Source organism: Mus musculus, chromosome 9, assembly GCF_000001635.26.
Source record: "Mus musculus strain C57BL/6J chromosome 9, GRCm38.p6 C57BL/6J".
Taxonomy (NCBI): Eukaryota; Metazoa; Chordata; class Mammalia; order Rodentia; family Muridae; genus Mus; species Mus musculus.
In genome coordinates, this window is record NC_000075.6 from 77,752,915 (window position 1) to 77,767,305 (window position 14,391).

General features: G+C 44.7%; 1 protein-coding gene across 3 annotated transcripts in view; it reads left to right on the forward strand.

Annotated features, from left to right (window-relative positions):
- Window positions 1-1,620: 1,620 nt before the first annotated feature.
- Gclc (glutamate-cysteine ligase, catalytic subunit) overlaps window positions 1,621-14,391 on the forward strand; it is a 39,955-nt gene continuing 27,184 nt past the window's right edge. For 2 of the 3 annotated variants that reach the window (NR_151778.1, NM_010295.2), the window contains exon 1: window positions 1,621-2,045. Coding sequence is in view for 1 of the 3 variants with exons in the window: in NM_010295.2 (NP_034425.1) it covers window positions 1,896-2,045 (150 nt within the window). In the remaining 2 variants the exon portion in view is untranslated. Of the gene's footprint in view, window positions 2,046-11,167; window positions 11,248-14,391 lie in introns of those variants that run through there. The other variant, XM_006510812.1, reaches the window with a different exon arrangement.

Genomic DNA, 14,391 nt, shown 5'->3' on the forward strand with positions numbered 1-14,391 from the left:
AGTTAACAACCTAGCAAGGATGGTGGGGAGGACACAATAAGGTAGTGGGCAGTAAGTAGTGAAGATTGAGTGGTGGTGGTGTTAGAATGGTTTTTTAAAAGAATATTATTCCAGCTATGTGCGAGAGAGAGACAGCATCATGTCTCCTCAGTTTTAGATGCCATCTAACCTGTGCACATACTTAAATGCATTCCACTGTGCAAATCACAGCCACACTTTCAGTATCTGTGGCCCCAAGCTCTTTGATGGCCTCATTCAATGAGGAAATATTCCTATCATGCATTCATCGATTAGTGTTCATTGAATGTTGTGATGAGTGTTCATTAACTATTAAATCTAAAGCAAATGTGGAAGTCCATGCCTCTAATCCCAACACTCAGGAGGCTGAGGCACGATGGCTGCCTGGAGTTCAAGGCCAGGTTGGGCTATCTAGTGAGATCTTGTCTCTAAGTAACTACATGTTGAAAATGTAGTTACAATGTGTGTGTGGGGGGGGGGAGGGTGTAATAAATGTTTTCTGCCCTCTGTACATGAATGGATCATCTAGTTACTGCATATATTTATACAGTTGCAAAACATTAATCGAATAACTATTCGGGCAAGGTACCTTCCCTTCGTTCCCACGGAATCCAGTTCCCAGAGCCTTCCGCACTCAGGGTAAAGCTCTCCTGAGCAATAGAATGACCACCGCTGGATGGACCTTCGGTTCTGAAGGTGGGGAAACTTCTGAAGAAACTTCTCACACTGCACACTTGGAGACAAGACAAGACAAGACCTCTTTTGCACAGTGAGTGATCTCTGTGCCGACCAGAGATCCCATTGGCAAATAGTTAACGTACAGGGTTTACAATGATGATATACATATATCTAATCCCTGCCCATACATGGACGCATGTAAATAACCAGCAATCAACTCTATGCATATCCATGCCATGTGGAGTCGTACAACATTTATTAAAAAGTATTACTCAGCCAGGCAGTGGTGGCACATGCCTTTAATCCCAACACTTGGGAGACAGAGGCAGGCAGATTTCTGAGTTCAAGGCCAGCCTGGACTACAGAGTGAGTTCCAGGACAGCCAGGGCTACACAGAGAAACCCTGTCTCGAAAAACCACACATACACACACACGCACACACACTCACACAGTATTACTCAGCCAGGCGTGGTAGTGCACATAATTGATCCCAGCACATGGGAGGCAGGAGGATCTCTATGAGTTCGAGTCCAGCAAAGCCAGTCCAGGACAGCCAGGGCTACACAGAGAAACCCTGTCTTGAAAAACCAAGAAGAAAAAAGAAAAAAAAAAAAAGGATTACTCTTAACTTTATACCCTTTCTACCAGTACAGAGTTGAACAGATATTCAGATATTTCAGCTCTCTCTCTCTCTCTCTCTCCCTCTCCCCCCCTCCCTTTTTTTTTTTTTTTTTTTTTTTTTTTTTGACCCAGTTTTCTCTTAGGACCCAGACTTTTCAGTCCTTATTCGCAGACAGCCCCGCCCCCCCGCGGACACCCTCGGCCTCAGCCCCGCCCCCGCCCCAGGCCCCACCCACGACCTGCCGCTTCGTTCCCCGCCCCCGCCGCAGCCTATAAAATCTGGAGCGCGGCGCACGGAGCGGCAGGCGCGGAACTGGGCATGCTCTGTGTCGCCGCAGCTTTGGGTCGCAAGTAGGAAGCCCGTGCACGACACCGGCGGCGCCGAGTGGAGCGCTGCCGCGGCGGCCAGGGCCGCAGGGCCGGCGTGGGAGCGCGAGACCGGGCGGCGGCGAGAGACCCCGACCCGGGCTGTCAACCGCGCGGCGGGGTCCGAGCCGGAGCGGGAACGGACGGGACGCCCGCCGCGCGGCCCGAGGGCGCCCCCAGAGCGGAGCTGCGGCCGGGAGGAGGACGCGGCCATGGGGCTGCTGTCCCAAGGCTCGCCACTGAGCTGGGAAGAGACCCAGCGCCACGCCGACCACGTGCGGAGGCACGGCATCCTCCAGTTCCTGCACATCTACCACGCAGTCAAGGACCGGCACAAGGACGTGCTCAAGTGGGGTGACGAGGTGAGCCCGCGCGCCTTTGTTCGGCCAGGCCGCCCGCGGCCCCGCCACCGGCCCGGGCTCGGCGCTGGCCACTCGGGCTCATTCATTCCTGTCGGGAGGCAAGCCGCTCGGACACAGGGAGGGCCTGAGCGGGAGGAGTGTGAATATCTGCCTCCCGGCGTCCGGTCGCACTGTTCGCCTTGGAGATGAGTGTGTACAGGACCGACTTGCCCGGCTGGCTTGCTATCACGTTTCAAATCTCCAGGGTGTTTGCTTCGGCCCTCGGTTTTCTCTAGCTCTTTTTCTTAAACGCCTGACACATCTCACATCTGTCCGCAAACTTTAGAGTTATACATTGCAACAAATACATTGCTAGACCTAAGGACTTGGGGTTGTCTTCCTAAAAGACGGGAGACTTCATTATCCGGTTTAACTGTAAATGCTTACAACTTAGAGGTTAGGTAAGACTGGTTAGAGCCAGCAGCTAAGCGTTACCAGTCAATGCTAAAACTTGTGCATGATCTCTGGGACCCATTTGTTCGAACCATCTGAAAGCGGCAACGCTAAAAACATTTTTTTGTGTGTGCATCCCCTATTTTTAAATAAGCACATTGATAAAAAGATACATAAAGTTAAATAACCTCTTGAGTCTGACCTTTATTGTGTGGGGTTGGCATTTACGGCAGATAGCGTGCCACTCCTGTATGTATTTATCGTTTAGTATTATCCTTGGGCTAAGTTTCAAAGTGTTGCTGTACCGGCATAGACTAGCTTGCGAAAAGTTAGTTTTTCTGTATCTAATGTTGGTAGATGATTCTGCCATCTGCAGCTGAAAGAATTATGCTTGGCCTAAGGAAGTATTAGGACTAATATATATTCCTACAAAAAAAATTGTCTATCACCACATTTTCTTTCAGGAAAGGGACACACTCGTTTGGCAGTTCTCCAGTTTTAGTCCAAAGTTTGTTGTGTATTTACATTTGACAGTTCTTCATTTGTGTTCCGTGTATCATATACAGGGCAGGGATATTATGGGTTTTATCCACTTGTTTTTCCTAGGGCCTAACTAGGAAATATATATAGTTGGCAGCAGCAAATTGTGGCGTCCTTTAAGGTTCTCATGGAACCAGCCACTGTTGAGCAATCAAAAATTTACTTTTCGCTGTCTTGCTAGGACTCCATAAAGACAAAAATAAAAACAAATGAATGTCTTTATAACCATTTGGAGTTGAACTTCATCCGCAGATGTTCAGTGCAGTCGAAGCACAGTGGTTCACCATGCCCCTTGCCTTTTCTCTACTAACCAGGAACCTCCCGGATCCAGATCCTTCTTTCTGTTTTAGAAAAAAAAAAAAAAAACGCTCCCCCTGTTGGCAGGAAGAGCATGTACAACTAACTGCCTGTTTGGAGAGACTTCCCATGGCAGACGAGTAAAGTGAGTGGTGTGAGAGGAACAGCAGAGCAGGACCTCAGGTGTACCACACATTTCCATCGTGACGGGATCTGGTGAATAGAGTCGGTACCAAGTTTACCTTCCTCCCCACAATCCTTATCAAGGAGACTGAAGAAGCCAGGCAATCTTGTGCACTTGTATTCTGTCTGTATAGGGGGAGAATGTTGGGCCCAGCATTTCAACCAATTAACACTGTTTTTAAAGACAGGGTTTCTCTGTGTAGTCCTGACTGTTCTGAAACTCACTGTGTAGACCAGGCTGGCCACAGACTCACGCAGAGATCCGCCTGCTTCTGCCTCCTGAGTGCTGGGCTTAAAGGTGTACACCATCATTGCCTGACAGTTAAGACTTCCTGAACAGAGCATGCTAGGCAGGTCTGTAGAGAAGTTGGACTCCACAGGTAATCCTCCGACAGTAAGTTGCCTGGCTAGCACTGTTCCTACATTAGATGACATCAGCAATATCCCTTGAAAACTTAGCGCCTGCTGATATTGCATTTCCAAATTTCTTTTTGCAAATATTCTTGTCATAAGTTACATAGAAATCTATGAACTGTCGGCCATCACTGGAAAGAGAGGCCCATTGGACTTGCAAACTTTATATGCCCCAGTACAGGGGAAAGCCAGGGCCAAAAAGGGGGAGTGGGTGGGTAGGGGAGTGGGGGTGGGTGGGTATGGGGGACCTTTGGTATAGCATTGGAAATGTAAATGAGCTAAATACCTAATAAAAAATGGAAAAAAATGTAAACATATGAGAAGAAAAAAAAAAATCTATGAACTGATTCCCCCCCCCCCCCAACCTTCCAGTGTTGGACGTTTCCTTTGAAATAGCCTGACACTGGAAGGATTAGAACTGTGAGAAGTTCCTAGATGGTAAGGAGAAGCCCCCACCGTTCTGGTGCTCCTGAACGACACTTCAGTGAAGCCTTGGTCTCTCCCCTCCAGGGGCTTCATGACTTTTGGAGTACACACACCTAGCCTCTCTTGTGGTACTTTTATATTTCTTCTGGCAGTCTCATGCCCAGAAGATGATGTCAGCCTTATGTACAAGAGCAGAAGTTATCACAAGTCCCTGTGCACAGTGGGAACTTACTGTCACACAGAGATGTCTGAAGAGAGTAACTGAGAGACAGACTAAGTAGATAAGAGGGAGAAGGTGTGGTGGGTGGTGTGGGCCCTGGAGATGAGGCTAGCTCTGCCGGGGAGAAGTGTTTTAGATGTGGTGTGTTGCACTGGATAGGCACAGTACCAAATACAATGGGAGGGTCACATATCAGATATCCTGCATATCAGGTGTTTATATTAAGATTCATAACAGTAGCAAAATTACAGTTATTAAGTAGCATGAAAATAATTTTATGGTGGGGGTCACCAAAACATGAAAACTGTATTAAAGGGTCTCAGCATTAGGAAGGTCGACATTGTATCTATGGGGGACATAGACTTGATTGGTAAAAAACAAAAAGAGCTACAGCCAAGCCTTAAAACTGGTCATAGCTATGTTTGGAAGAGAGCCTGCCACTTCAGAAATATTCTGCTCCTTGTATGAGGACAGTGTTTAAATCTCCACACCAGAAAGAACCATGTTTGCTGCTTGCCAGACTCACTGTTGGGACTCGAACCCAGTTACAGCTTTTACAGTTTGAGTGTGGACGGTTTGGATAGGATTGTTTGTTTGCTTGGGTTTTTGTTTTTTGTTTTTGTTTTCTCCACATGCCTATTTCACTGTTAGTATGATAGCTCCTAACTCTGGGCACCGTTTACTGTGATGGTTCTTTGGGTAATGGAAGTTCTAACCCAAAGAACCAGAATTCTTCTTCTTCCCCGATGAGGATGATGTGGGAAAGGAGGAGTCTTCGGGTACAGGTTTTGTTTATAGCTCAGTGTTTGTATTTTAAAATACTGTTGGAGGAAGCTGGGCATGGTGGCACACACCTTTCCAGAAGCAGTTGGATCTCTGAGTTCGAGGCCAGCCTGGACTATGTAGTAAGTTCCAGGACAGCCAGGGCTACATTGAGAGACCCTGTCACAAACAGACAAATAAAATACTGATGCAAAGCTAGGGACATAATTCAGTTAGAGAGTTCTTTTCTAGCATGCATAAGACCCTTGGTTTAATCTCCACTATCCTGTAGTGTAGCTACTACTTAAAAAGAAAAAAAAATTGCTGTCAGCTTGGCCAAGCCTTTTCAGTTATTTAGTAGCAGAATTGAAACCTGATTCTAAAGTTTTAGATATTTGCAATGCTTGGCATGCTCCCAAATCCCCTTTTACAGCACTTACAGTATGCAGGCCACGGAGCTGTCAGGACATACCGCAAAAAACAGATGTATGGACGACGTCAAGACGTGCGGGAGTGAATAAAGCTGTGAGGGAATGAGGACCAAAGCCTCAGGCTCAGGGGACATTGGCAAGTCCTTTCCCATACCAGTCGGGCTCAGAACGGCAAAGCCTTCCTCTGGTCTGAGTGTGAGTGTTACATCCTAAAACTACTCACCTACAGAGACCTCTCACAAGACCAGCTAATTCCCCGCTCCTATGTAGAGATTCTCAGTTATTGCTGTAGTTGGCGCCACACCATCAGAGTGAGCATAGCCTATCTAAGCCCTATTTGTGTCTTCTTTCTTCATCTCAGCCTCAGATGTGGTAAAGATGAGACCTTGAAAAATAATTAGTATGTGTTAATAGAAATTTAAACAAAAAGTTTTAAATGCAGGAAAAAGAAAGCAAATATTTTGAGATGTTTTTAACCAGATAGAGTAGTTCGTTCTCAGAGTGTCTTCCCCAAACCGAGTTATTCCAAGTTTGCTGCTTGGTCTCAAGGATATGCTCAGCAAGTACCACTGCCACTGAGCTACATCCTCAGCCCTCAGGCCGTGAACAGGAATCCTCCTGCTTCCAGGCTGGGGTCATAGGCCTGTGTCGTCGCCAGGCCTCACTTTACATCTCATTTAAATAACCATAGGCATTGCAGGTGAGCCATTCCACATTCCTCATTTTGTTTTTAAGGCCTGATCCGTTTCATTAGCTTAGTAGTTTGTGATGGAGTTTAAAATGGCTCAACAGTTAAGAGTATTTGTTGTTTGTCCAGAAAAACCCAGTTTCCATTGCCTCCCCAAAGCCATTGTAACTCCAGTCCCAAACACCCGCCTCGGGCCTCTTAGAGCACTACACTCCTGGGGTACAGACGTACATACACATACTCTCAGAATAAAATGACAGTGAATAATAACATTGCATTTCAGAACCACATTTATTGACTTAGTAGAATAAGCTGTTGAACACATCTATTTTGAATTTTACTTATTTTAAACTTTATTTTGTAAAACGTTGTAAGTAAAAAATGTCACACACCAAAATTAGACTGAACCCAAAGACCCAATGAACTTATATTGCAGTTAGAATAGTGCCACCACTGTAGAGGCAATAGGTGGGACCTGGGACAGCAGAGCTGATAAATGGGGTAGACAGAAGTGCAGTACCAACTCTATTCAGAGCATCAGACAGTTTATACACTGAGGGGTGAGAATCACCTGAGTTAAGGACCCCCCCACACACACACACAGAACGGCTAGATTAACACTTAATGGACCAACGCCAGCGGGCAGTAATGAGTAATCTGCAGAAAGCTCACTCCTGCCTGACGCTCCTGGGAGGAGCGTGTACACTCATTCCATGAACAGATCCGTGTTTTGAAGAAACTAAGGTCACAAGATTGTTTCTTTGGAGTTTTCTCACAAGCACTCAGAATTCTCCTCATATGACTGCATTCTTGGACCATGTTCTGGCAGATTAGCTATTCAGAACACAAACTGAAATTTCATGTTGGATTTTATATTTTGACAGTTGAATGAATATATGTATAACTACTACCAAAAATAAATAGAACTAGAAAAACAATTAGTTTTATATCCTTATATAGTTTGGGTCTGTTACATGCATTCAGTCCTTTCTTATTCCCTAATATTTAGCTTTTTAAAATTCTCTTTCCTACATATTACACTGTACTTACATGTACATTTATTTATATATATTATTAGCTAGATTCCAAAGATAAGAGAGAACATGCAGAGATTTTCTTTCTGATTTTGTCTGTCCTCTCTTAAGTCCATTCTAAGCCCATCCATTTTCCTGCAAGTTTTGTGATCACATTTTTCTTTAACGCTAAATAGTATTATCTACACTATTTATATGTATGGATGCCAACTCTTCATTATCTGTTCCTCTGTTTGATGGACAACTAGGTTGATTACGATTCCTTTCTATAGTGGGAAAGGGTGTGGAGTTCTGTGGGGAAATGTCCAGGAGTGGTATAGCACACAGTACTCCTCGTAGTTTTAGTTTTAATTTTTTGAGAAATCTGCAAACTGATTCTCGAAGTGGCTGTGTTAATTTTCACCCCCACTGCAGTGAGTAAGGGCTCCTTTCTCTCCACATCTTCTCTAACATTTGTTCTTACATAGATTGATGTTAGCCATTCCACCAGAGGCCAGTTTTATTTCCTTGGTATTTAATTTTTGCAATTTTTATAAACTCTGAATATTAACTTCTTATCAGAAGTGAAGACAATTCATTTCTTAATAGGTATTACAAAGATTCTGGGTCCATGACTTTCTCCTAGCCCCAATTTATCTATATTTCATAGAAAAGAAAGGCAACTTATGTATTGTGTCTGTGCATACACATGTATTTATGTTGAATATTGCTCCAATGTTTGCTGAAAGGTCTAGGCTTCCTTTGCTTGTAAAGTGCTTTCCCACTCTGTGCAGTTTTATTTCTGTGTTTGTTGCACTGGCCGCTGATCTGACTTTCCTTTGATTTCTGTAGAGCATAAAATCGTGATATACCATCTCTTTGCTTTGGATTTTGGGGTGGTTTTTGTTTGTTTGTTTGTTTTGGTTTTGTTTGTTTTATTTGTTCGTTGTTTGCTTACTTGCTTGCTTGTTGTTTTTCAGGTTTCTGGAGACGGGGTTTCTCAGTGTAGCCCTATCTGTTCGGGAACTTGCTCTGTAGACCAGGCAGGCTTCAAACTCAGAGATCTGCCTGCCTCTGCCTCCCAAGGGCTGGGATTAAAGGCATGTGTACTGCTTTTTTTTTTTTAATTAGTTTAAATTTATTTCTAAAGACATTGAATTTCCATGAGTTTTAGAACCAGGTAATTAGTTTATATATAAAAAAATAAGCCCTCATGAGATTTTGATCTCATTAGAACTCTATGGAGTCTGCATATCATTTTGGGAGTTGAAACCTAAACAATATTGAATCTCTAATCATGAACAAGTAAATCTCTCTCTACATCTTTAATTTCTCAGCAGTGTTTTGTAGTTGGTCTTGTACGTACAAAAGCATATAAACTTGCTGATTTTCTAAATTTGTCATTTATCCTTCCACCTTCTAAACCCAGTCTTCTGGACACTGAATTAGAATAATTAGTGTGGTTCTAATGACTGCTTTGGACATTCCAGGTCACCAGCCATTTAGTTGACCTAATCTCCATTTTTAGTATGCTTCTATGCTTTGATGCCTGGTAATCTCTGAATGATAGAAATAAACTTACCTTGTTAGCTGCTTAGTGTTAATATATTCCTGTATGAGTTCATAATACTCCTGAAATATAATTATTTAGAGAGAGGATTTATTTATTTATTTATTTATTTTTTAATTTTTTATATTTTTGGTTTTACTCTGTATAGCCCTGGCTGTCCTGGAACTCACTCTGTAGACCAGGCTGGCCTTGAACTCAGAAATCCGCCTGTCTCTGCCTCCCGAGTGCTGGGATTAAAGGCGTGCGCCACCACACCCGGCAAGAGAGGATTTTTTTAAAAAGTAGTTTTTATAGTTTATGAGTAGCTCCAGAAAAGTCTACATACTCGTGTGTCTTCCACCCAGTGCCCCTGAATTAGAACTTAATCGGAGTGCAAATACTTTAGGATACTCCTGCATAACATTGAATTCTGCATAATATTCTGAATTCCTGAGGAAGAGGCTCCGCAACTCTTTGGGCTTTTCTCGTGTGTTTGGGTTCTGTATTCCTTTTGTTTAAGGGTAGGAATGGAAGCCTCCCTCCCCACTTCGTTATCCTCCCCTCTCTGTTCTCCTTTGCCTCTACTCTGTCCAAGCTGGCTGTCCTCCTGGTTCTGAGACACTCAATAACCAAGATTAGCCAAGCTTTTCTTGTTTCTTTTGATATCCTTTTGTTTTTGTGGTGCCAGGGATTCTAGTCAGGGCCTTGTGCATTCTAGGCACGTGCTTTTAATACTTTTTAACTATTTGAGTATATTCTAAATGCCAGCAGGTTTTGAAAATTCTGAATTGCACACAACAAATATTAGAATCTGTTTTCTTTCCTTGTCTGGATGGGGTTTTAACATTGTCTCTGCCGCAGCATGCACTAAAGGCTGCCATCAGATTGTGTAGTCGTGCGTAGTAAACTTAGGGATTTTTGTCTGTGCCAAGGAAGTACACACCCTTGCAGCTATTCTAAGAAATTAACAGGCAGATTAAGTGGTATAAACTTGCTCTTCAGAGAAATTGAAACTTCAACTTTTCTGACACAGTAAGACTCCAAAGGCCATATTTCTATGGTGGGCTGTTTTCAAATTCAGGAGTATTTATTGACGACTAACTGTATACCAGTGGTTCTCAACCTTCCTAATGCCATGATTCTTTAATACAGCTCCCCAACTTGTGCTGACCCCCAACTATAAAATCATTTTTATTGCTACTTCATACTGTTGTTAATCATAATGTAAATATCTGTGTTTTCTGATGGTCTTAGGTGACCCCTGTGAAAGGGTTGTTTGACCCCTCCTCAAAGGGGTCTTGACTCCTAGGTTGAGAACCACTGCTGTATACTACCGTGTCCTGTGCTGGCCAGGAAAAGAAAGAGTGAAGAAGAGAAAGAAGCTTGCTACCGCTGAGGAAGCCAGTGGCTGGAGGGTAGGCTCCATTTCCAGAGCAGAATTCACGTGGCTTTGACAGAGCCAGCACGGAAAACAGAATGGCCAGAAGTTGAGGCCAAAAAGAAGGTTGAGGCCATGTTCTTAGTGTACTTGTTTATAGACTGTGTAGGGAGCTGTGTGGGACTGTAAGTTGTTGCATGAGACTCAGCAACAGAAGTGAACAAATGTTTGTTCACCCCGGATAAGGCACAGATGGCAGACCAAAGAAACAATCGTATCTAAGTTCTGCTTGGCAAACCATTGTACTTACTGGGGACACTTACAAGGGTCTAGGGGAAGGGTGGCTTTCAGGAGAACAGACAGCTAGAAGGCAGCTGTATCCCGGGAAAGGCTACCCCAGCCTGGGTGCTGACTCAGTGAAGCTAGTCTTGGGGCTGCTGTGGAACGTACAGGCAGTGGACAGTTCTGTCAGTCTCCCTTTTCCTCTCCAGTGTTTGTTTACTGCTTCCATAGTCTTAGAAGGGAACCTGTAGATCTCACTAATTTCAGGAACTTCCTGCGTCTCGGGAGTGTGGCCCTCCCCACTCTTTCATGAAGGAAGTATTTCGGTTTAGAGGAAAGTGCTACACATAGCCTGCCTGGAGGTTCAAAGATAGTATTTGGAGATTTCTTCTAGATGGGACAGCACTGAGGGTACATAGCACAGGCTCGTGGGCAAGCATGTAGTGCTTGCTAGCAGGGTTTTTTGTCTGGATGTTAGTTTGTTTCTTTTAAACATTTGTGTTACAGTGCTTGCGTCAAACCTAGAGGACCTCACACATGGCGGCCACAAGAGCTCATCCTCCCTAAGAGTTTATTGATGCATCATTGTAAGTAACCAGAAAACTTGGCTGTAGGCCTGCCCTGGTCTGCCCTAGGAGAGTAGGTGGTCCTACTCTGTGTTGTTAAGTGCTCTCTGTGTTCATACTATGTCTGCTGTGGTCAGGATTTTGTAGTTTAATTGATTTCCACAGTAAGATTACAAAGGTATCCCAAAGACAGATATTCCAGGTGACACAGTTGTCTACACGCATCTATTGTCTTCTTTGCAGTTTCTTTGCAAGATTCTTCGAAGTCCTTTGTTTCTAAAAGGCATGCAGATTTCTCAGAAACCCTAAAGTAAGGGACTCCTGAATATTTTTCTTCAAACTTAGAAACCATTCAAAATCTGAGGTGTGAACCGAGAAATGGCTCAGTGAGTGAAGTCCCTACTGTGGAAAGTGAAGACCTGAGTTCACATCCTCAGAACTCAATCCCCAGCTGTAATAGTCCAAGCTTGTGTGACCCTGCTCTCTTGTGAAGACAGGAGAATCTCTGGAAGGTTGTGGGCCAGCTAGCCTGGCACACACAGTAGAAAAATGGCAGAGGTGTCTCAAGCTAAATAGAAAACAAGAAGGCTGATGCACAGGAGCGCGCCCACACATTTCACGTGTTAAATACACATAGGAATCAGGAGGTGGGGTTCTTTGTGCTCCGCAGATATAGGCATGGTCCTAAAGGATCATCCATACTTCACTCAACTGTTTAAAATAGTTAGAGGTAACAGCAGTCACTCAAAGCTCAGAAAGTTAAAAAAAAAAAAAAAAAAAACAAACAAACCTCATGGAGTTTATTCTGTGAGCTACAAGTCTCAGACATCTAAAGGGGAATTAAGTGTTGCTGATCCATTGCCTAGCGCTCTCCAGTAGTCCTGACTGTGCTGCGAGGCCAGGAGGCGGCTATGTCTAGTGCTGATCCATTGCCTAGCGCTCTCCAGTAGTCCTGACTGTGCTGCGAGGCCAGGAGGCGGCTATGTCTAGGGCTTAGGATCCATTGACCCTTCTAACCAAGTAGAGTAAGCCAGGAAGTGCCGAGAGCACAGAACTCACAGGCACCTCGCTCCCAGCTCCCACCCAGAAAAGGCTTGCTCTGTACTCGCTCTGACTAGCTTGGTTGTCTAGTTGCTTGGCTCAGAATGAACTAGGGAAAATGGATTGAGGTGGAGATAGCAAGAGTCAGTTTGGCCACTCTGTATAACTCTAAGTGACTTGCTTTAACTAAAAAAGAAATGCAATTGTCTAAAGAAGTCTAAAGACCTAATACAAAGTGAAAATATGAAGAGCGTGCAGTTGGCTCAGATTCCCACTCATGTATATGGAGAGGTTTGTAAGCCTGTGTTCTAAAGGATAACTTTAGAAACAAGATTGCATTTAAGTAAAAAGGAATCCTGGGAAGGCAGAGTAGGTAAGGCAGCTTGTTACAGTGTGGGTAGTTGCTTTAGGAGGAGTCAGTGTGTGAAGCCCCAAAGAAGGGATGCAGGAGAGTCCTTTGGCGACCTGGCATGGTTCCTGGAGGCACAGAAAGGCAAGTGCGCCTACAGCATGGTGGGAAGGGGGTTGATGAAGGATGGGACTTACCTAATGCTCCTGATTGAGCAGCACCCTGAAGGACCCTGGGCCACCCTGTTTGCACATTTAGTACATAGGCAGCCTTCGGTTAACTAAGACCAAATCCCAGATAAGATTCTCATGGAACAATATTTTTGTCAACTAAATAGGATACTCTCGTATTTTTTTTCTCTGTTACGATAAATACATATTTTCTAGTACTAATCATACCTAACATGGCCACCAAGGTGTCGTAATCGACCCGTAAAAAGCTTTACGACCCTGCTGTAGAGCAAGACAGCAGTGAGCACTGGCCTGCGCTACCAGTGTGTTTGGTGCCATTCTTCAGGGCCCCGTGACATTGATACTATCTTCGTGTTTTACAAGAAAACATACTACAATAAAAACACCGGAAAGTGAGGCATGTGGTTCCAAAAGGATTGGCTGTACTCTTCACTGCTCCCCACAGGTCGCTGCCCAGGCAGGCAGGAGGAGCTGGTGGTGTGTACAGACTTCACCACAGATGAATGCGAAAGAGGATTAGGGCAAGGGATGAAGTACCACTCCTCCCGAGGACATGGATGCATCTCAGAGCCATAGAGGTGAACGTAAGCATTCTTCCCTACCAGACAGTGAGAGGTCAGCGCGCTGACACTGCGCACTGCTTGCCTAGTGTACTCCTTGGTGCAAGGACAGAGGCTGCCAAGTTGAATGTGTAACTGCAGCCTTCCTAGCCACTCTGCTGGCACACTGACCCGAGGAAAGGCAAAGACTAGACCAGTCCTTCAGAAGCTACTCAGGCTGAGCTTGCTTTAGAGTTAGGCAGCCTCCGCTGAACCAGAGACCCTTGACCTTTAGACAGGATTCAGCTTTGTCTGAGTGTCCCAGGTCATGTCTAAAGCAGGGTGGGATGACTGATGCTCAGCCTGCTAACATCAGGTACAGCTTGGGGACCCTGACATTGCCTCTGTGAGCTGTGACTTACAGAGTATTCACATTCAGATGCTTAACAGTTTGGGATGACATTGAACTACAAATGCTGGGAGAAAGGGGGCTTGTGTTTCTGACATCCTGTCTCTGAGGCACGCATGGTCCTTTGTGAGTACAGTGGGTGCTTTGGAGTTACCTGTTTTGTGATTGGTTCCTAGGAACTTAAACCACATCCTCCTGTTTCTCACAGGACTTAGGACAAAGTAAACACGGTATAAGGGGATGTGTTTACTCACCTCTCTGGTGCCTCAGGCACTGAGTGGGTTGCCACCCATAGAGAATACCCATGCATGTTCTCTCTAGTACTAGACTGCTTTTGTGCTGAGGCCACCCAGTCCACAGTTCTCACACACTTAAGATGGTGACCTTAGCTCCTCTCCAGCTCTGCCTACTGCAGGGCAGTTCAATGAAAACAGCCGCCCTGTACACTGTGACTGGAACTCTGGCAGAGGATTATAGTTTGGGGAAAGAGCTAAGGAGTTCATTTGCCCTTAAAATCTAGGTGCTGAAGTCCTGAAGCGCAGTTGTTTTGAGGTAAATAACTACTTATATTTATAATACTGTGAGTCATTACTGGCCAAACCCCCGTCACATCAGTAACCTGATGCGCTTCCTTCT